Below are 23847 nucleotides of genomic sequence, written 5' to 3' on the forward strand. Positions count from 1 at the left end.
CCAGATGACTGTTTACTCCCACAAAGCTCCGCCCCTATATAATTTGCTTTAAGTCTAAGGCAGCCAAGAACGAATCAATTTAAAAAAAAAAAAAAGTGGGGGGAGGGCACTGGGCAGTGTTTCCAAAGCCCTCTGAAGCTCACTAGCACTTCCTTTCTGAACTTTTAATACTTGTGGGAGACTATGGGAGAGGAAAAAAATTCTGGGGGCCTGGGATATGTAGACCCCAGGGCCACTTGCCTCTGGAATCAGAGTTCATAATGGCAAATTTCAGTTTTACTCCATATTTAGAGGAAATGAGACGATTTCTCCAAATTTTAAGATGATTTGCCCCCAACAGAACAAATGAAGAGCAGGGAGGGGCCTCTGGTGGCTGAAATTCACCAGCTGTGTATAAGGCAAGCAAATCTGCACTGGGATGAAGCCTGCACCTCTGGGGCTTATCTCTGCCCCTCCACTCCCAGCAGCCCCTGGCCGGGCCCCACTGGCATTAGACTCCCAGAGCCCAAGATGAGGGTCAGGGAGACTGAAGAGGCCAAGAAACCTGAACATCCTGCCTCAGAGGCTAAGTCCTTAGGCGGCAGGCACTCCATCCATCATCTAGTGTTAAGCTGCCTGCCCTGCATTGCTGCCCCAAGCACACCATTTCCAGCCCTAGGTGCTCCCCTGCTTTCCCCAGCACACAGCCTCACACACATAGGTCACCAAGCACTGGTGGCTTGGGTACCACTAGGAGATTAGGATCCTAGTTTGTCTTCTCCCATACTCCTCTCCATATTATAATTTGGAATACGGCATTCTAACCTAAAACTTAAACTTATAAATCATTAAACTTAATATGTATGAATTGACTTGTGTCCCCCAAAAAGATATGTTGGAGTCCTAACCCCCAGTTCCTACGAACATGACCATATTTGGAAATACGGTCTTTGCAATGTAATCAAGATGTCATTCTGGAGTAGGGTGGGCCCTGATCCAATGACTGGTGCCCTTAAAAATAGATGCAAATTTGGACAGAGAGACACACGGGGGAGAAAGCATTGTGAAGACAGAGACAGAGATTGGATTGATGAACACCAAGAACTGCCAGCCACCATGGGATTAACTGGAAGAGACAAGGAACCGTCTTCCCCTAGGGCCTTCAGAGAGTATGGCCCTGCAGACATCTTGATTTCAGACTTGTAGGCTCCGAACTGAGAGAATAAATTTGTTAGAAGCCACCCGATTTGTGGTGGTTTGCTGTGGCAGCCCTAGGAAACTAATGTAATGCACCAGAAACATATGCTCAATTAACCCTTGCCACCACCCTGGGAGGTAGGAAATATTACTATCCCCATCCCCTGGGGACAACTTCAAATGTGTCTAAGTAGGTGGAGAGCCAGCCTTTTAACCTGGGCCGCCTGAATCACAGCCCATGTTCTTAACCAGGAGATCAAACTTCCCCCTTCTGCTGTTTGGATAAAACAACAGCCCCTTCCTAAGCTTAAAAGTTGATAGAACCCACTAGAATGGCTACAATAAATAAAACAGACAATAACAAGTGTTGAGGAGGGTGTGCAGAAATCAGAACCCTCATAAACTTCTGGTGGTGATGTTAAATGGTGCTGCCACTTTGGAAACAGTCTGGTAGTTTCTCAAATGGTTAAACATAGTTACCACATGATCCAGTAATTGCACTCCTAGGCATGTACACAAGGGAAATGAAAATGTATGTCCACACAAATGATTCATACGTGAATGTTCATAGTGACAATATTCGTAAGTGCCAAAAAGTGCTAACAATTCACACATTCATCAACTGGTGAATGGATAAATAGGCACACAATAGAATATTATTTGGCCATAAAAAAAGGATAAAGTGTTGAACATGCCACATCATGGATGAACCTCCAAAACGTTATGCTAAGTGAAAGAAGCCGGATACAACAGACTACATAGTGTATGACTATGTAGGAAGTGCACAGAAAAGGCAAATTTATAGACAGAAAGCAGTTCAGTGGCTGCCTGGGCTGTGCTGGGGCTGGGAACGAGGGTTAATTGTAAATAAGAGATCTTATTGGGGGCGGGGGGGGGGGGGTGACTGTGTTCTGAAACTGATTTATGGTGATGGCTGCACCAGTCAGTAAAGTTACTAAAAAAATCACAGAATTGTCTACTTGGAATGGATGAATTGTATGATATATAAAATAAAGCTATTTTTTAAAATTTTAGGTTTGAGGACCTATACAGATCAAGAGTCAGCCACCTTAGACTATTTTGTTATTTTAGAGCGGAGTCGTGGCACTTGAGGTTTTTCAATGATAAAGTGCTTCACTTTATTTATCCAACTTTAGCTGCAGAAAAAAGCCAGAGTAACCTGGAGTTGAAACAGTGCAGGAGCCAAGATCAAACAATATTATTTGGACACTTAGGGGCTAGGAAGCCACTGCTCCCCTTCTCCGGAGCCTCTGAGAAGTCAATGAGGAACCAATGAAGTCGTGACATCTGTTCTTCATCACCTCAGAGGCAGTCTTCAGCCTGGTGACAGTGACTCCTCTCTCAGCAGATCCAGCCTGGCTGCTGGAACTCCTCCGCCACTGCAGGCGGCCCACAGCATCCCTGGCGCTGCACTGCCCAAGAGCAGATCCAAAGAGGCACTGTGGTGTAGTGGGTGGCTGAGCAGAGACACCGGACAGAGCACTCTCTGGAAATGCCTTTTCAAGTAGCCTTGCAGGGTATGCAAACCCTTCTCCTAACTCCCCAATATGATGTCCATGTCGGTGACTCCTCTTCTGGGAGGTCTGGAAGGCTTGAGTCGGACCCACCTATTCTCTTCTTGAGCTGGGTAACAGAAGGTGACGTGTTTGCCTGCCTCTCCAGATAGGACTTCGTCCGACTCCAGGGTAGTGAGTTGAAGAGGTCCTTGGCAGAAAACAGGCAGGGCGACAGATCCCATCTCTGCCTGGTCCTGGCTTGGTCAGGACTGCAAGCCCATCTTGGCCATCATCTCTTCGTAGACTGTCCACGCCATGGCTGCCATCAGAGTTCTGCGGAGGGCCCGGGGGACACCGCCTTGGAAGAAGCCACGCAGCCCATAATCCTAGGAGGAAAATGGAGGCCAAAACTCTGGGACTAAAGCAGCAATACACTTCATGATTTGTATCTAGGATAAGGCAGATACTTGCTGCAGATGCTTACATGTTTCCTGTGCTACATACAAAAATTGAGTAGTACAGAAACATCTAAAGATCTAGGTGACAAATTTACTTTCAAAAAGAATATCTGATAACAGTACGTTTCCAAAGGGCTTACTCAGTGGCTTTTAAATAGCATTTTAGTGTACTTTACAATTACTGTACTTTTTATCTTCAATACCATCTGTCCATTTGCATTAGTGCAAATTCCTGCAAACAAAACAATGTGCTTGTGATTTTTTCTGACTACATTTTCTCCTAGATCCTTGATTAGGTTAAGGAGTCCTCCCAGATCTCCTGACTAGGTAGGTCTGGGGTAGAGCCCAACAATATGCATATTTAACAAATATCACATGTTGTCCTAATGTCAGGCTCCCTCCCTAAACAAACAAAACCAAAACAACAACAACAACAAAAAATCCCACAACCATAGATTTTTAGCAGTGATTCTCAACCTTGGCAACACATTGGAATCACCAGGGAACTTAAAATACTGATGCCAGGGTTTCATCTCCCCCAGAGATTCTAATATGGTAAGCCCAGGTTATTAGCTGGGAATCGGGATTGTTTTAAAAGCTTCCCAGGTGTTTCTACCATGTAAAGGATAAGAGCTACTGCCTGAGAGAGAAAGCCTTAACCACAATATGAACCAATATTTATTCTAAAGCCTTACTTTGAAAATGAGTGTCACTGCCTGGCCAATCCACCGAAATTTCATTGGGGAGAGCTGCATGTGAGTTTTGATAACATCTGCAGGTTGAGTTACCAGTGAGGCCAGAATCCCAGCAAATACCCCACAACTGAAATTTACAACGGGAACAAGGACTGTATCCAATTGGTCTGAAACAGGACAAAGGCAACATTCAGTTATAGATAAATCCCACATTCATCAGATAAATATCCATGCCAAGTTGCCCACTAATTCTTCCTGAAAGCCAGAAGGGTCTGGATTCAAACAAGGCTAAGAATTCAAAATCTAAACTAATCAGTGTAAGTAGGATAATGGAAAAGTTCACCTTTTTACAACCATCAGCATAATTGACTAAGGCAAGAGTCATTCACTGATGCTAAAATATATGGATGAAAGGACAGGAAGTGTTATATAGTATAGATTCAAAGTATCTCCCCACAGAGATACTTAGAAATTACAAAAGAACAAACAATTGAGTTTTCAGTGGAGACACTATTTTTATAGTGATAAAAAGTTAACATCAGCCACAGTGCATCAAACGGATGTCATGAGCTTCGTGATATAAGGCACTGAAGACACAACCTCAGTTATGTGCTCCTCTAGCTAGAAAGATATAAATGAATCTAGTTGAAAGGAAACATCAGGGAAACCCACATTGAGGTTATATAACTGGCTTATACTCTTGAAAATAAAAAATAAAAATTGCTACAAAATACATTATTGGGAAAATTGGAGAAATCAAGACTATAGATGAAAGAACTATCGATGGTTATACAAGAATGCATTTGTTCTTAGGAAGTACACACTGATGTATTTAAGGGTAAAGAGGCATCATGTCTGCAACTTATTCTTAAATGGTTTGAGGAAAACAATTATACACACAGAAAGAGAATAATGAGCTATGGAGTTATAGGTACTATTCTTGTGGCTTTTTTGGTAAGCATAAAATGATTTCTAAATACCAAATTAAAAAAAATTTTTAGGATGGATGAAGAAGTTAAAAATGTATATCCAAGCCCCCTTATTGCCTTAACTTTCTCCTGTAAGGTAAGGCTGTGACCTGTAGTGTCACACCTCCTGGCGCCTGGGGAGAAGCAGCAAATCTCCCAAAGCACTCCAACTGACACCACTGTCATGGGGGTGGCATTCTGGCTTTCCCAGTTAAACGACTTTGGTTGCAATTCCTTGCTCACATTATCCATAGACACCTTACTGAATGCAGGTTCACTTTATAGGATGTGTTTCGATCAGTGCCTGGCTCTGCTTGGGTGGATGTTTACTGCCTGTCGATTTTGCCCATGTCTTGACAACACGAGCTTACTGGAAGCGTGGGCCTGCCAAAATGCTAGGGGTTTGGCATCTTTCTCTCCATCCAAAAGGAGGGCTCAAAACAATGTTAGCCAAGAGCACAGCAAGGCACATGAAAATATTTTTCTTCTAGCTCCTAACCCATTGGATTTCCCAAACTTGTCTGATAAGAATCACAAGTGCTTCTTGAAAAATACAGTCTCTGAGGTCTTACCCCAAATCTTCTGATTTAGGATGCCTTGGGTAGGACCCAGATCAGGCAAATGTGGGAAGCATTGCTGCAAAACCTATGCAAAATGAGCTTTATCCTACCCCCTCCCCGACTCAAGAATTACATACTATCAGTAGTCTGCCTTAGGAAGCTATAAACTCAAAAGGGCAGGGACCATGTCTTCATGGCCGCCCTTGCATCCCAGCACCGGGTCCCATGCCTGACACAATGCAGATATGGCTCGGTTTCTAAAACTAGGATAAGAATCTGGAGCTGCTAAGAACAACGAATAGTCTCCTATCTCCGAGAAAGTGGTGAGGATGTGATCTCTCAAGGGATATCTCTTCCCACCACACCTTCCTTTACCCGTACCATGAAGCACAATGTTTTTGGTCTGGTTGTAAAACATCAAGTAGATTCCGGAAAAGGGGGCATCACGGAGGAGTGTTGCTGTCAGGCCACTGAAGAGACCCCGGTACCCCTCGCTGTGACAGATGCTCCTCAGGGCCGCGTAGATGCTCTCATAGCCGTACCGCCCGCTCTGCAAAGGAAGCACAGAACCAATGGCTGGCACAGTGGCCCTGGGTTTGCGCACTGAACGAAGCCATCCTCAGGGTGCATTACCGGAGCCCTGGCGGCTCTGGTTTGCATGTGCTTGGCCTGACTACACAGATGAGTTCTCCGACCACATCAACCCTGTGTTAGGTTATAAATCGGGAGGTGGCATCAGTGGCCACTTGACTCAAGAGCCCGGTGTCTCTGGTTGCCCACTCACCTCGTACCGTGTCTTGATCACAGTGATGGGTGACATGCAGACCCCCGCGACAGAGCGGGAGCCCACCCCCAGTATGACTGACTCCAGGGCGGTGGGGGGATGGCCTCGCAGGAAGTACTGCTTCAAAGAGTAGAGAGTGCCAAAGTAGATTCCAATGCCAGGGACGCACCTCACGATGGACTGCAGAACAAGTCGGAGGGAGGAACGGAATCAAACACCAACATGTAAGATCCTGTCTGAGCTGGATTTCCCCAAAGAAGACCCAGGATTCGCATGCAAGGAGTCGATTTAAGGTGTGGAGGGAACACCAATGGGAGAGTAGGGAAATGAGATGGGAGAGAAGGCAGCCAACAAAGAGTGTGTCGTCTCATCAGTTATTGCCATGGGCAACGGAATCCCTCTGGGGAACTCTGGGAATCCGTGTCCTAGGTTACCCTGCCACCTGAGGAGGGAAGGGAAGTTTTAAACATCAGCTCTCGTCTTTCATTGGTTAAGGGCTGCTGCGGGGTTGGGGTGAGTGTGAATTCCCTGCCATTTCCAGCAAAGTGAGTTCCAAAGGCCAGAAAAAGCTGTCTAGGCAAAGAAATGCAGGTGTGGAGGCACTGGAGGGGTGAGGGAAAGGTCTGTTGACAGGTGGGGTGCCAGCTGCCTCTGCTCTAGGACTTCATGCTGCACTAAGAAGTCGGGCCCAGGACGCACAGGTGTGCTATTCCCAGGGCCCTCAAATGGAAGCCAGTGACAGTGAGAGGGACGGGCAGGAAGACCAGAAAGGCCCTCCCACCACCTCCAACCTCACGTACCCTTAAAAGAGAGGAGGTGTGAGGTGGATGAGAGACGGCTAGTTATTAAAGGAGGGGGTGCAAGACAAGACCCAAAAGGCAGCTTACGGGGGACATCCCTTTCCAGAGGCCAAAAAGACTCTCCGTGCGAACCACATTCAAGAGCAGAGCCAACATCCCAACACGTCTGGATCTGAAGGCAGACAAAACGGAGGCAAGGAAGGAGAAATCGCTTAGACCACATCCCTGTGAAAGAACTCCCCACTCACAGACTTCTCTGTGTGGACTCTTTTCTAGAACACTTAAGAATCTCTAAAAGGCACCCTGGAGTTACTCTCAGTTCCTATGTGTTCATGATGTGGCAGGTGCATGATTCTTTGTCCATTCACACTGCAAGCAATGGGATAACTTCTCATTTTACATACACTCTGTGCACTTCCCACAGGGCTGAGCCCAATAGGGGGCACATAAGATACACTCAATACCTATCTTATTTCCAGAAAACCACCCACTACTTGTGCCAGGCAGCACAGTTATGACATTACAGGCTGGCAGAGTAAAATGCAAACGTCACCAAGGCAGATCCCAGGAAGCTACTCAGGGAAGGACCCCACTTAATTAAGAGTATATATAAAACACATGAAAGCTCGGCCTGGCCTGTGTTTCTCTTTGCTCATCCAACAGAATGGAAGTTGACTGAACACAGTAAAGATGCGCCAGTATCTGAGAGAAGTTGCTGAAACCAGGTCTTCAGTGAAAAGGCGGGGAGGGAGCGGGGGAAGGGGGCAGCAGGCCTTACCCATGGGCTGAGGGCTGAAGGGTCTGCAGGCGCGTTTTGAGGAGATCCAGGGGTTGGAAAAGGAGGGTAGAGCAGGTCCCACTGATGGAGCCACACAGGAAAGCTTTGATCACGGGCTGCAACTGCAGGGCAAGAGAACAGTGTGCCAGCAGCTTTGTCCCAGCCTTCGTCACACCTGGACCAGTCAGTTCTCTGTAAGGATCTCTTAGAAACTCACCTGGTGGCACCCTGTATTAGCGTCAGACTTCACAGAAGGGAACAGCATAGCCAGGAACGAACAGTGTCGGAATGTTATTGAGAACACAGTATACTCCAAGAGGTAGCTCTCTGGTCTTACTGATAACAACTTTAGTAATTACTGATAATTAAAAACTTATGGATAACTTTGCTCCTACTGAGCAACACGGTGATTTCCATCTGTGAATTATGCCACTGACCACACCTCCCTACTTGTCTTGACAGTAAGTTATAGGCCAACTCCTTCTCCTCACAAAAGCAAAACTCAGTTGAACAGTGTTTTAACTCTGAACTGCTGGTTTCAGGTTCCCTAGGTTGTAGGGCCTGCAGGCTATTTACAGGAGTAAGACAAAGGAAGTGAAACCATAAGTGAGCAGGTACAATGTGAAATGTCTGTGCCACTTCCTGTAAAACCCATGCATTTCCGTAATGTAAAACTTTCCCCGTCATATACCCATTTGTCTCACCGGGACCTAAACAGATCGCAGGGGCACCACAAGGCCAGCAACCACTCCTGGGTTTGCTGGCTGTCCTCTAAGCCAGGAGAGTCACACACACTGTCTAATTGAGAGGTGGCATCCAGGAGGGCAGGACTGCCTCGCAGACTGACTGTGTTTTCCCCCAAGCGCACTCCAGAGGCCCCACAGCGCGACACAATCAAATGGTTGTGAAAACACACTTTTAAAAATCCAAGCAGGAAACAAATGTCCTCTTTTCCAAAGGAGACACTTGGCAAACTCCATCCAAAGATCGTCTCTCTTCTCATTAAATGGCATTTGCACTATTACTTTTTAATAAATGGCATACTATAGTCCTAAAATGCTATTAAGATGAAGTTGCCTGTTATACGTCAAAAAAACTACCTACCCGGAACCAAAATGTTTGTAATCTGTGGTATTTGTTTCACAGAGAAGAGAGATTATTCCACGTTTCACCAAAAGAGCAACTCTCAATTTATAACTGGAATTCCTTAAAAGGACTTAATAAGTTCAGATAATAAATACTGGAGCTTATAAGCACGTTCAGATAGCCTTCCAAGCATCAAAGGTAAGACCACTAGTACAACCAAGCCAGATGGGAACAGCTTCATCAGATGTGTGTCCTGCTCCTTTTGCTAACCCATATTCCCACGAATTTTGTTTCTCAGCCTCATCTGAACCTTTGTGGCATCAGTGAGCCTCTCTTCCCTGAATACTCAGCCTCTTACTTCCACTGACATCTTCTCCTTTGTCTGGAACAAGCTCGAAAGCCCCCCATATTTCCAGCCTGATGCCACATCATCTCCACTCCCTCTTCACTAGTCACCCTTCAGGTTCCCCAGTCTGCCATCCAGGTAAAGCCCCTCCACTAAAGCTGCCTCACCAAGGACCTGCCATATCCCAGGACCCCTTTCCCATCTGTGGCCTTCTCTTACTTGGCCTCTCTGGTGCATTTGAAACAGCTGATCACCGCTCCTCTCTTTGTGGTTTCTGGCTGCCCTTCTAAGCCTCCTTTCCCCAGCCACAGATGTTGCTGTTCCTCTTATCTCCCCGTAGCTGCGGCCTCTCAGGGCACCCTCATCTCCACACCACACCACGCTCGATGCACACATGCCGGCAACGCCCACACCTCCAGCCCACTGCAGCCTCTCTCCCGAGTCCACTGTCCCCATGCTTCCCCCACGTCCCCTCGAATGGCCTGTAGGCATCTCAAACTCAACATCCCCTAATGGAAACTCTGTCCACGGTTCTCCACACGCTTGCCTCTCCTTCATGTCCCAGCAAGACATTTGGGAGACAAATAAGACTCCTTGGTCTACCTACTGTTTCATGACCAACTCCTACTGATGACCCCTCATTCCTCCCAGAGCCTGCCCCCCACTGATCCATCCTAGTGATCTCCTTGGGGGTCTCCAGCCTCAGCAGTGCCAACCCCCGCTACCAGAGCAGCCTGGGGTGAGGCATCCATATACAGCACCTCGAAATCTCACAATGCTCATAAGAGCTAGATGTTCAACCCCATTTTCCAGATGAAACTGGAGCTCACAGGGATGACAACGTATCCTAAGTCACAGGGTTTGAAGCCATTGGCTAAGACTCAAAGTTCATGCTTTTTTCACCATTCCTCCCAGTCTAAGTGACAGTCCAGGGCACTTCCCAGGCAGCTCAGCAGCGTTCTGCTGTTGGCTGTTGACCACCACCAGCTCCTTCTGGAAATGTGCTCTGCCTCCGGCTTCTGGGATTCACACCGTCCTGATCTTCCTCCCACTTCCCCAGCCTCTCCGCCTTCACATGCAGAGCCTCTTCTTTTCCACCCTTCTGTCCACACTTGCAAGCTGTCTTCTGCAGACTCCCATATCCACTTAATCCGATGTCCCACAGGCACCGCGGGTTGACATTTCTAAACCTGAACTCATCTTTCTTTCTCACCCCCCATGTGCCTCTCCTCCAGGGCACTCCATCCCAGTGAACACCCTGCCATTGATCTACCCTAACCCCACACTCGCGTTCAGTGCTCCTCTTCAGTGCTTCCACGGCGCCGGAGCCCACCTGCCTTATGACTGAGGGTCAAGGACAGAGGAGGTCTGGACTGTCCTGTTCATGGTGGTTCCTCCAGCACTGACCATGGAGCCTGGTCCACAGCAGGTGCTCAACAATCAAGAATGAATGAATCAGGGACTTCCCTGATGGCACAGTGGTTAAGAATCCGCCTGCGAATGCAGGTGACACGGGTTCGAGCCCTGGTCCGGGAAGATCCCACATGCCGCAGAGCAGCTAAGTCCGTGCGCCACAACTACTGAAGCCCGCAGGCGTAGAGGCCCTGCTCTGCAACAAGAGAAGCCACCGCAGTGAGAAGCCCACTCATTACAACGAAGAGTAGCCCCTGCTCGCCGCAATTAGAGAAAGCCCTAGCACAGCAACGAAGACCCAACGCAGCCAAAAGTAAATTAAAAAGAAAAAAAAATGAACGAATCACTTCATCTAACAGGAAATCTGCACATGGCTCTCCCTTGAGCACAATTCCACAGGATAAAGCTTAGAGGGCCCTGCAGGCCACATCCCTGGACAGGGGACTCTCCCCTGGCTCCCCCCAGCCCTTTGCTCCAGTAAGGCTGTAGGAATGGCCGGCAGTTACAGCTTCTAAGCAGTTCTCTTTGGAGCTGCCTCTCTAAGGCTCTCACAGGTTGTGTATGGAACTACTGTATACTGCTCCCCAAAGCCCAACACACTGTCCTCCATTGCAGGAACTATTTTCTTAATGTTTTTATTTTTACAGCACATTGCTTGAACATTTTATTGGCTAAAAAAATATTTGTGGATACATGCATAGAGCCCATAACTTTTTTAACTTTGTAATTTTCCAGGTCCATTAGCATAGAACAGATGCAAAATATAAAACAGCAGTATAGGTTAACCTCTGATAGTTAAAAAACAAAACAAAACAAAACAGGTAACATAATTGTTTTAAAAAAATAGAATTTACACTTTTCATTTTTAAGATATTGTCAATGGTGGATGGTATACTCTTTAAGGCATGCTTGACTTTTTTTTCCTAAACAGCTCAAATTTATTCAAGGTAAATAAAATGAGTAATACAGCTGGCTTTTTTGTTTATTTGTTTGTTTTTTGAGGGGGGTAGGGCAAAAACAACCAAACAATGATACATAGATACATAAAGGCAATAAGCAACACTTGAATAGTTAGCAAACAGGTTCCACAAGCAACTCCTACTCCCCTTTAAAAAAACTATATCCTAAATCCAATTGAGATCTCCAGGCCAGAGCTGGAGGACCCAAAAAGAAATATGTAAGCACATGTTATAAGATGTAAACGGTCCCCGCCTCCACCTTTGTTAAAGATAAAAAACAAAACAAAACAAAAAACCCCACACCCCTGCCCTGCCCCCGTTGCAGGTGGGCCGTGTCCTTGACCTCAGGGAGAAAAGTAGCCGCGGCCAACTGTCCCGCCCGGCCTAAAGCGAAGCCCCATCCCCGCCTCCACCCACCGCTAGCAGCAACTCAGCCAGACCTTCCTCGCCGGCCCAGCCCAGCCTCCGCCTCCACCAATGGCAGCCCCGCGGCGCGAACATGGCAGCCAATCCAGGCGCGGGAGAGGCGTGGCCTCGTGGCGAGGGCAAACCGCACGGGTTCCCGGGAGGGTCCACCTGGTCCAGCCCGCGGGCGCTGTGCAGCCCTGACCCACCTCGCTCGAGCAACGATCACTCCTCAGGCTTAGCGTTATTGCCGGGCTTTGCAACGGTCCAAATATCTACCCAGGTGTCCTCCCACCTGTCATTCTAGGCATCCAACTCAAAGCAACGTCCCGTAGCGCTCGCACCTCGCTCTGGACCACGCGGGCACATTCCCCCCCGACACCGGCCAAGGCCCCGGCAATTCCGCCTACCTCTACCCAGATTACCAATACAGGAGCGAGACCTTTGCTTGCCTGTCCCAAGGACTGGACTGCAACTTCTCTCCTTCCTCCCCTCTTTTAATCCCTTAGTCAAACTCCATCTCTGCCGCCACGTCCCCAACCGGTTATGCGCGCATCCCGGAGGCTGAAAAGGTTCCCCGAGGGCCGCTGACCCTCGGCAACCTTCCGAATTTCCCTCCCCGAGCCGGCAATGCCGGAACCCCTGCCTTCCCTTCCCCGCAGGTTACCATAAGCGTTTCCACCCTGTCTCCGACATCTTGAGGCTGCAGCAGCGCCGGGCGTGACTTCTGAATCATTGGAAGGGAGGCCTGCGACTGCACTGGGCCCGGGGTGCCGTCGGTGGGAGCTCAGGCCCGGCCCTGACGATCCTAGAGAAGACGACGCGATGGCGGTAGCCGGGCGACGCGTTCTACCGTGGGGCTTCTCTGCGGTCTGCGCTGGTCGAGGGTCGGCACCTGCGCGCCCACCGCAAATGAGTGGCTCCAGGCGCCGCTCTTCACTAGCTCAGCCGACTGCGAGGCTCTGCTGCCCTGCCCATTCTGTCCCGTCGCCGTCTTCAGGACTTGAGAGTATTAGACAGGGTTCATCCGGGAGTGGAGAAAGCCGGAGGAACTAGATATAACGCCGGAATTTAGCTTCCGGGGTTGGACGCGGGTCGCGCTTGGCGAGGGTGTGCTCCTTAGTACCACCTCGTGGAGACCTCCGGAACTGCAGGATCGGGGCTTCCCTGCGCCCAGAGCTGCATCGGGCGTCTGCAGGGTGGTATGCTTCTCGGCGCCACGTCTGAAGGCAGTTACAGTCCAGACTCGCTCTGCCCAATGCGGTAGCCAGTAGCCAACTGTGGCTATCAAGCACGTGAAGTGTGGCTAGTGTGACTGAAGACCAGAATTTTAAACTTGATTTAATTGTAATTAATTTGTATTAAAACCCGAAGCAGTGTGGAATATTTTTCCATTAAACACAACTTTATTGTCTTGGCAGATCCACATTTCCCTTTAAACGCTGAAAATTTCGTGCCAGAAATGTGCTGTAAGTTATCCACACGCTGGATTTCTAAGACGTGACAATAAGATAAAATAATCTCATGAATAATTTTTACATTATTACCTGTTGAAATGATATTTTGGGTGTATTGAATTAGGTGAAATAATTATTAAAATTAATTTTATCTCTTTGCTTTTTTCATATGACTACTAGAACACAAGATTACACTTGTTATCCTGTGATAAAGCATAATGGAAAAGAATATGAAAAAGAACATATGTATGTAAAACTGAGTCACTTTGCTGTACAGCAGAAATCAACACAACATTGTAAATCAACTATACTTCAATAAAATTTTTAAAAATTGCACCTGTGGCTCGAACTACTTTTCTACTGGACAACACTGGCCTCCCAGAGAGGTGAATGGGTGTGTTATGATGGCCTCTATCCTACAACTTATAGAAGCTCCTCTCCATGAGAGCATCCCTCCAACCCCAAACACGCAGCCTTAAGAGTCTCCCAGGGTAGGCAGTGCCCTCAGCAGTGTGGAAAGTCACCCTCTGTGCCCGGTCACAAGGATGGGCACAAACAGGAGGAAAAAAGAATTCTAATGGCCTTACCAGAAGCTTTGGCAAAGAAGACGGTCCTGTCACTGCTTTGGGCTTCACAAGACAGAAACACCTTTCTTCCTTCCATGCCAGTGACCTTTGCCTCCAGCCTCACCACTGAGCCGCGAGTGAGTGGTCTAGGAGAGAGCAATGGGGGAGAGCGGCTGGTGGGCTGGTCTCCTGAGAAAGGGAGGAATGACCCCATGGGAGGATGAGGCTGCCGGAGTGGAGGTCCTGGGGTTCTACTCCAAGGTATCAGGGGCCCTTGCATTTGTCACCTGCTAGCTGTGTATTCACCTCAGCTTCTTCATCTGTCAAGTTGGAGGTACCGACCTCCCAGGATTATAGTGAAGATTGAACAAAATAATGTGTGCGTGTTTTGCAAGAGACTAATCAAATACCAGGAATTATCATTTCAGTAGGGGCCCAATAATTATTTGTGGACTAAAGTAAATATTTACAGGCACGTGGGCTGGCTTTCTCTAAATCAAAGGCAGCCAAAAGTAGTTCATCATCATCCCATGTAGAATATCTTTATGTTGGAACACATAACCCATCTTCAAGCTTATCACCTTGTCCTTGGATGAAAAAGGAACATCTAACAAGTTTAGATTGGTCCATGAGAAAAGCAAAAGTAGAAACTCCTCTTTGCACTCCGGATTGCTACATGAGCCCTCATCTTCCATCGCAACACATGGAATAACCCCATGCCAGCTTACTCCTAACTTGAACCCAGGCAAGGAAACAGACCTCTTGAAGGTGATGGTCATGGTTCCTGTAAAGACTGCATTGGCACTGTTGTACAGCGTCATGAAAAACGTGTCTGTCATGGTCCCCAGTGCACCACCATGGATAACCCTGCAAGGGGCAGACGAGGGGAGAAAGGGAAAGAAAGAGTCACCCAGGACTCCACTCCGCACGGCGAGGTTCCAGTGAGGTGACATGCTGAAGGGTTCCCTGCAATCCAGAACAAGATTCTTGCATCTCTCAGGGTAGAGCAGAGACGTAAGAGCAAGGAGATGCAGGGGAAGCAAACAAGGCTGTCTGAAGCAACTTACACCTGCTTAGAAGAGAATAAATTAAAGCAGAAGAAACTCCCCACCCCACCACCAGCTCCAACCACAAAGTCTGATGAATCTTGTGTTCCCTCTTGGGTTGGTCTCAGGGGGAACTAGAAAGCTGCAGTGAAAACAGCATGGGCTTTGCAGGCAGAGAGACCTAACTCTAAATCTCACATTTCTAGCCATGTGACCTCAGTCAGAGAACCACTTGGGACATCTGTTTCTTCATCCATAAGATAGGAATATCTCCTAAGAATTTTTGTGGGCATTAAATTAAGACAGCCAAATCTCCATGTGCAGGGTCTGGCATATACTGGCCACTGAACAAGAATAGTTTTTCCCCCTTCTTATTTCCAATGTCCACTGCTTACTCCACTGCCATTTAGGAGGTTCAGGAAGTCCCTAACAGGGAGAGGCCACACCTCGGGTGGGTGACCGAGGGGCTGGCGGAGCCTCCCTACCCAGGGGGTCAGTAGAATAAAGCTGCAGTAAACAAGAACCTGCTGAAGGCAGCCATGGGCCCACCAACTGTCCTCTCACCCCCACCCCTCCCTGCTCTTTGACCAAGAAAAAGCCCATTTGAGCTACTGGCTGCGATGGCTCTCTGTGCCTCACTCAGGCAGCCCCTCCAGGAGGGGCTCAGGCTGGAGCAAGCAGATGCACTTCTTCTCCGAGGCACCGTGGAAGATGATGTACTCAAAGCCAACTTTCTTCATCTCTGTGATCCAGAAGAAGTGGCGGGTGTCTTCTACCATTTGGACTGGAGAGTAGAGTTGAGTCGGTGAGAAAGACGTTGGGCTGGAGTCTGACCCTTGGGACGGTACGGTCTCCAGGGCAGAAAGCATCCAACCGGAGGAGGTCCTCAGGAAACCCACTGCCCTCAGCTTCCCATCCGCACCCCCCGGGATGGACCCATAAACCTCTGAGGGAGACGAGCAGCTTCCAAGGAAGGGATGAGATCAGCAGTGTGAGGGACAGTGAGAGGCGAACTGCCTGTGAATTTGGGACACCAGTGCTCCTATCAACTGAATAATACATACTAATCTGAATGCATTGATTGTGGCAGATCAAGGAATAGGCAGGCAAAAGTCCTTTCTGTAAATTAAGTATATATGTCCCCTCTCACTGCCACAGGTCTGAGATTTCAGAGAAATTTGTCTATACAGTATGACTTGAATTGGGGATAATTTAGAGGACGTAATTAGAGGTAAAGCCTCCAATATATAAAATCCAAGACTTGTCAAACACCTGCATTTTTACCAAGAATCTCAAAGCAGAATTTCGAATGACAGCTTAGGTATATAAAATTAGGAGACTTCGGCTGGCTCCTGTCTCTGCAATGCGGGATCCGGTCTTTGTTTTCCATCTGATAGCCTTCACTGGTTCAAGAGCTCAACTCAAACTGACCACTAGAGGGAGCATGAGTCCAGTCCATAACAGGTTCTGGCTTCTGGCCTCAGGGGTCAGTAAGATACTGCCCCCTGGCTGCATCACTGAGCTTCCGACCCTGTGTGTACCAGGGTAAAGGCACTGGTCCTTAATCCCAGACACTGCCTCTTCCCAATTCCTCACTGAGACTGCACCTGTCTGGTCTACAAGAGAGGATGGGGCTGGCAGGTATAAGGAGATGCCGGGGTGACTGCAGACACGGGTGGAGAGAGCACTGCCCCAGGGGTCAGGAATTCCTGATTCTAGTCCAGGCTCTGCCAAAAACTCACTTCATCACCTATCTAGGCCTCAGTTTTCTCTCTTGTAAAATGAGCAGGTTGAAAAAGGTGGCCTCCATGTTCCTTTTATGGCCTAATATTGTGTGAGTCTAGGATCACCATGCCCAGACTGCCTTGCACCTGACTCTCAGGCTAATGCAGCCCACACAGGAGGTGCTGGAACTGGGCTGGGGCACAGAGCTCCTCGAGGAAAATGCACACACATAAGCAAAGATTTGCCAACAGTCCTGCACTAACCAGAGCCCTGCTCCAGCCGAGGTTAAGTGCTCCTGATATAGGGATGTGAACTTACCAGGGATAGCTTTAGTGATCCTAGCTAAGTCTGCCTCTTTAAGGAACTGCAAAGAGTGCAAATAACCTGGAAGTCTCGTCCCCGTCCCATCCACCATCTTCTCCATGTGTTCATTGTACAGCCTCACCATGATGGGGCTCCAGCTGGCGTTGGGTAGGGAATAATCCTTTGTATTGGAATGGAGGTGGCTACTTGAGACCTGGAAAATCCAAAAGAGGTAGCTGACTACGCCTGATCCAATTCCAACTTGATTCATTCATTTATGCATGTATTTAATAGATGGGGCAGTTTTCACCAGGCAGAGCCTGTACAAATAAATGCCCAGAGATGAGAGAGAGCATGTTTCCAGAACTGTACAAGTGGAAAGGTCTAGTGGTAGGGAAGGGGGGCAAGGGAGGAGGTCAGAGAGAAAAACTAGGGCCCCAGCTGCCATGTTAAAGAATCTGGGCTTTATACAGAAGAGCTATAAGCAGGAGAATGAAATGGTCAGATTTCCTTGTTAGAAGGATTCCTACTTGCACATGGAAACCTGTAGTCTAGTCAAGCCTCAATGACATTGGGAGCCTGGTTGATAAACAATTCAAAGACACGGTCTTTTCCCGGCTGTTTCCCTCTCCTGCTCCCCCATGTCCTCCAGGCTCTTCTCCCAACACAGTTCACCTTGGTTGACTCTCTGGTTTATTAGGCCTCTTTACTGTCCCATTACAGCTGGGGGCTCCACCAGAGACTCCCTTTTCCGGCAGACAGAGGAGAGGAGGACCAGGTCTAGGTGGCCAACCCTCCTCCCAGGGTTTTGGAAAATCCATCATATGGCAACGTTTTCTTGTACCTTCCACCTGGCTACTGTTCATATCAGCAGTGCCAAGCAGTCCTTCTTGCTCTTGTACAGTTTCTACATTTTTTCTGGCTTAGTTACTGGCTTACTCACAGTTCCCTGTATACGCTCTTATTTACCTACACAGATGGAGAAAATACAGATTCTTATATTATTTATAGACAGACAGGCTTTTAAGGGGGGGAAAAGCCTAACAACACCTAGGAATGGTCCCCGATCCTTACTGCCCTCTTGCAGGGAGCTTTTTGCCAGCTAGTAGAGGGTAGAGTGGCATTTGAATTCTGTCTCCCTAACTTCTTCCCGTTAATACACTGCACTGAATGGTACTTGTCCTTTAACTGCTTTGAGCATCAGTTGTTAAATCTGTAAAATGAGAATAACACCACCTGCCCTGTATGTTGCTGTGAGGACTGCATGCCGTCATGATATTGGAATGTACCTGGCTCAGTACCTGGCCCAGAGCAAGCATTCTAAGATGTTAGTTTCATCTGAATTCAACAGGAAAAGTCTCTCCTTCTCAAGTTTGATTCCAAAGAATTCTTTCCTGGTACTGATCATATGAAACCAAACCTGAACTCAAAATATTTTGGAATGAGTTTACTCATCTTATGAAATGATGAAAGGGGTGACATCCAATCGATGCTACTTTCGAGCACTTAATTTGCACACAATTCATTTTTTTATTGGGGTGTAGCTGCTTTACAATGTTGTGTTACTTTCTGCTGTACAATGAAGTGAATCAGCTATATTTATACATATATCCCCTCCCTCTTGGAACTCCCTCCTACCACCACCCCATCCCACCCATCTAGGTCACCACAGAGACCGAGCTGAGCTCCCTGTGCTATACAGCAGGTTCCCACTAGCTATCTGTTTTACACATGGCAGTGCACATACATCAGTCCCAATCTCCCAATTCATCCCCCCTTCCCTGCCCCATGTCCACACGTCCGTTCTCTATGTCTGCGTCTCTATTCCTGCCCTGCAAATAGGTTCATCTGTACCATTTTTCTAGATTCCACATATATGCGTTAATATACGATATTTCTGTTTCTCTGTCTGAATTACTTCACTCTGTATGACAGACTCTAGGTCCATCTACGTCTCTACAAATGACCCAATTTCGTTCCTTTTTTGGGCTGAGTAATATTCCATTGTGTATAAGTACCACATCTTCTTTATCCATTCATCTATCAATGGACATTTAGGTTGCTTCCATGTCCTGGCTATCGTAAATAGTGCTACAATGAACATTGGGGTGCATGTGTCTTTTTGAATTATGGTTTACTCAGGGTATATGCCCAGGAATGGGACTGCTGGATCACATGGTACCTCTATTTTTAGTTTTTTAAGGAACCTCCATACTGTTCTCCATAGTGGCTGTATCAATTTACATTCTTAGAGAACAAACTTATGGCTACCAGGGGGGAAGAGTGAGAGGAAGGGATAGTTATGGAGTTTGGTATCGACATGTACACACTACCATATTTAAAATGGATAACCAACAAGGATCTACTGTATAGCACAGGGAACCCTGTACAATGTTATGGGCAGCCTGGATGGGAGGGGAGTTTGGGGGAGAATGGGTACATGTATATGTACGGCTGAGTTGCTTTGCTGTGCACCTGAAACTATCACAACTTTGTTAATTGGCTATACTCCAATATAAAATAAAAAGTTTATTCAGTGGCTTGAAAAAAAATAAATTAAAAAAAGTTTACATTCCCACCAACAGTCCAAGAGGGTTTCCTTTTCTCCACACGCACTCCAGCATTTACTGTTTGTAGCTTTTTGATGATGGCCATTCTGACCAGTGTGAGGTGATACCTCATTGCAGTTTTGATCTGCATTTCTCTAATAATTAGTGATGTTGAGCGTCTTTTCGTGTGCCTCTTGGCCATCTGTAGGTCTTCTTTGGAGAAATGTCTACTTAGGTCCTCTGCCCATTGTTTGATTGGGTTGTTTGTTTTTTTGATATTGAGCTGCATGAGCTGTTTGTATATTTTGGAGATTAATCCTTAGTCAGTTGCTTTGTTTGCAAATACTTTCTCCCATTCTGAGGGTTGTCTTTTCATCTCATTTATGGTTTTCTTTGCTGTGCAAAAGCTTTTAAGTTTCATTGGGTCCCATTTGTTTATTTTTGTTTTTATTTTCATTATGCTAGGAGGTGGGTCAAAAAAGAACTTACTGTGATTTATGTCAAAGAGTGTTTTTCCTATTTTTTCCTCTAAGAGTTTTGTAGTGTCCAGTCTTACATTTAGGTCTTTAATCCATTTTGAGTTTATTTTTGTGTATGGTGTTAAGGAGTGTTCTAATTTCATTCTTTTACATGTAGCTCTCCAGTTTTCCCAGCACCACTTACTGAAGAGACTGTCTTTTCTCCATTGTATATTCTTGGCTCCTCTGTCATAGATTAGGTGACCTTAGGTGTGTGGGTTCATCTCTGGGCTTTCTGTTCTGTTCCATTGATCTATATTTCTATTTTTCTGCCAGTACCATACTGTCTTGATTACTGTAGCTTTGTAGTATAGTCTCAACTCTCAGAGTCTGATTCCCCAAGCTCCGTTTTTCTTTCTCAAGGGTGCTTTAGCTGATCAGGGTCTTTTGTGTTTCCATACAAATTGTAAAATTTTTTGTTCTAATTCTGTGAAAAATGCCACTGAAAATTTGATAGGGATTGCATTGTATCCGTAGATTGCTTTGGGTAGTATAGTCATTTTCACAATATTGATTCTTCCAATCCAAGAACATGGTATATCTCTCCATCTCTTTCTGTCATCTTTGATTTCTTTCATCAGTGTCTTATAGTTTTCTGAGTACAGGTCTTTTGCCTCCTTAGGTAGGTTTATTCCTAGGTATTTTATTCTTTATGTTGTAATGGTAGATGGGATTGTTTCCTTAATTGCCCTTTCTGATCTTTCATTGTTAGTGTATAGGAATGCAAGAGATTTCTGTGCATTAATTTTGTATCCTGCAACTTTACCAAATTCATTGATTAGCTCTAGTAGTTTTCTGGTGGCTACTTCAGAATTTTCCACATGTAGTATCATGTCATCTGCAAACAGTGACAATTTTACTTCTTCTTTTCCAATCTGGATTCATTTTATTTCTTTTTCTTCTCTGACTGCCGTGGCTAGGACTTCCAAAACTCTGTTGAATGAGAGTGGAGAGAGTGGACATCCTTGTCCTGTTCCTGACTTTAGAGGAAATGCTTTCAGTTTTTCACCATTGAGAATGATGTTTGCTGTGGGTTTGTCATATATGGCCTTTATTAAGTCAAGGTAGGTTCACTCTCTGCCCAATTTCTGGAGAGTTTTTTTTTTATCATAATTGGGTGTCTAATTTTGTCAAAAGCTTTTTCTGCATCTATTGAGATGATCACATGGTTTTTATTCTTCAATTTGTTAATATGGTGTATCAGACTGATTGATTTGCGTATACTGAAGAATTCTTGCATCCCTGGGATAAATCCCAATTGATCATGATGTATGATCCTTTTAATGTGTTGTTGGATTCTGTTTGCTTGTATTTTGTTGAGGATTTTTGCATCTATGTTCATCAGTGATATTGGCCTGTAGTTTTCTTTCTTTGTGACATCTTTGTCTGGTTTAGGTATCAGGGTGATGGTGGCCTCGTAGAATGAGCTTGGGAGTGTTCCTTCCTATGCAATTTTTTGGAAGTTTGAGAAGGATGGGTGTTAGCTCTTCTCTAAATATTTGATAGAATTCACCTCTGAAGCCATCTGGTCCTGGACTTTTGTTTGTTGAAAGATTTTTAATTGCAGTTTCAATTTCATTATTTATGCTTGGTCTGTTTATATTTTCTATTTCTTCCCGGTTCAGTCTTGGAAAGTTGTATGTTTCTAAGAATTTGTCCATTTCTTCCATGTTGTCCATTTTATTGGCATAGAGTTGCTTGTAGTAGTCTCTTAGGATCCTTGGTATTTCTGTGGTGTCAGTTGTAATTTCTCCTTTTTCACTTCTAATTTTATTGATTTGAATCCTCTCCCTTTTTTTCTTGATGAGCCTGGCTAAAGGATTATCAATTTTGTTTATTTTCTTGAAGAACCAGCTTTTAGTTTTATTGATCTTTGCTATTGTTTTCTTTGTTTCTATTTCATTTATTTCTGCTCTGATCTTTATGATTTCTTTCCTTCTACTAACTTTGGGTTTTGTTTGTTCTTCTTTCTGTGGTTGCTTTAGGTGTAAGGTTAGGTTGTTTATTTGAGATTTTTCTTGTTTCTTGAGGTAGGATTGAATTGTTATATACTTCCCTCATAGGACTGCTTTTGCTGCATCCCATAGGTTTTGGGTCTTTGTGTTTTCAGTGTCATTTGTTTCTATGTATTTTTTGATTTCCTCTTTTATCTTCTCAATGATCTCTTGGTTATTTAGTAGTGTATTGTTTAGCCTCCATGTGTTTGTGTTTTTTACAGTTTTTTTTCCCTGTAATTGATTTCTAAACTCTTAGCACTGTTTTCAGAAAAGATGCTTGATAGAATTTCAATTTTCTTAAATTTAAGAAGGCTTGATTTGTGACCCAAGATGTGACCTATCCTGGAGAATGTTCTGCGTGCACTTGAGAAGAAAGTGCCTTCTGCTGCTTACAGATGGAATGTCCTATAAATATCAATTAAATCTATCGTTCTGTGTGTCATTTAAAGCTTGTGTTTCCTTATTAATTTTCTGTCCTGATGATCTGTCCATTGGTGTAAGTGGGGTGGTAAAGCCCCCACCATTTTTCTGTTACTGTCGATTTCCCCTTTTATAGCTGTTAGCATTTGCCTTATGTATTGAGGTGCTCCTATGTTGGGTGCATAAATATTTATAATTGTTATATCTTCTTGGATTGATCCCTTGATCATTACATAGTGTCCTTCCTTGTCTCTTGTAACAGTCTTTATTTTAAAGTCTATTTTATCTGACATGAGTATTGCTACTACAGCTTTCTTTTGATTTCCATTTGTATGGAATATCTTTTTCCATCCCCTCACTTTCAGTCTGTATGTGTCGCTAGGTCTGAAGTGGGTCTCTTGTAGACAGTATATATATGGGTCTGTTTTTGTATCAATTCAGCCAGTCTGTGTCTTTTGGTTGAAGCATTTAATACATTTACATTTAAGGTAATTTTGATATGTATGTTCCCATTCCCATTTTCTTTATTGTTTTGGGTTTGTTTTTGTAGGTCTTTTTCTTCTTCTGCTCTTGTGTTTCCTGCCTAGAGAAGTTCCTTTAACATTTGTTGTAAAGCTAGTTTGGTGGTGCTGAATCCTCTTAGCTTTTGCTTGCTATAAAGCTTTTGATTTCTCTGTTGAATCTGAATGAGATCCTTGCTGGGTAGAGTAATCTTGGTTATAGTTTTTTCACTTTCATCACTTTAAATATGTCCTGCCACTCCCTTCTGGCCTGCAGAGTTTCTGCTGAAAAATCAGCTGATAAACTTATGGGGATTCCTTTTTATGTTATTTTTTGCTTTTCCCTTGCTCCTTTTAATATTTTTTCTTTGAATTTAGTTTTTGTTAGTTTGATTAATATGTGTCTCAGAGTGTTGCTCCTTGGTTTTATCCTGTATGGGAGTCTCTGTGCTTCCTGGACATGGGTGGCTATTTCCTTTCCCATGTTAGGGAAGTTTTCGACTATAATCTCTTCAAATATTTTCTCAGACCCTCTCTCTTTCTCTTCTTTTCTTGGGATCCCTATAATTCGAATGTTGGTGCATTTATTTTTTCCCAGAGGTCTCTGAGACTGTCCTCAATTCTTTTCATTCTTTTTTCTTTATTCTGCTCCTCAGCAGCTATTTCCACCATTCTATCTTCCAGCTCACTTATTCGTTTTTCTGTCTCAGTTATTGTGCTATTGATTCCTTCTAGAGTATTTTTCATTTCAGTTATTGTGTTGTTCATCTCTGTTTGTTTGTTCTTTAGTTCTACGTCTTTGTTAAACATTTCTTGTATTT

General features: G+C 45.4%; 1 protein-coding gene across 2 annotated transcripts; it reads right to left on the reverse strand.

Moving 5' to 3' along the window:
• Positions 1-2290: 2290 nt before the first annotated feature.
• Positions 2291-13016, reverse strand: SLC25A38 (solute carrier family 25 member 38). Of its 2 annotated transcripts, XM_067754006.1 has the most exons (7): positions 12613-13010; positions 7737-7858; positions 7046-7130; positions 6159-6338; positions 5756-5924; positions 3847-4013; positions 2817-3079 (listed from the first exon to the last, which is right to left on the reverse strand). In XM_067754006.1, the coding sequence occupies exons 1-7, from the start codon at positions 12679-12681 to the stop codon at positions 2957-2959; spliced, it is 915 nt and encodes a 304-aa protein (XP_067610107.1). In that variant the 5' UTR covers positions 12682-13010; the 3' UTR covers positions 2817-2956. The 2 variants fall into 2 exon arrangements, with proteins under 2 accessions (XP_067610108.1, XP_067610107.1); XM_067754007.1 differs by lacking the exon at positions 3847-4013 and having other exon boundaries at positions 2291-3079; positions 12613-13016.
• Positions 13017-23847: the final 10831 nt, after the last annotated feature.

Source organism: Pseudorca crassidens, chromosome 10 (genome assembly GCF_039906515.1).
Source record: "Pseudorca crassidens isolate mPseCra1 chromosome 10, mPseCra1.hap1, whole genome shotgun sequence".
NCBI lineage: Eukaryota > Metazoa > Chordata > Mammalia > Artiodactyla > Delphinidae > Pseudorca > Pseudorca crassidens.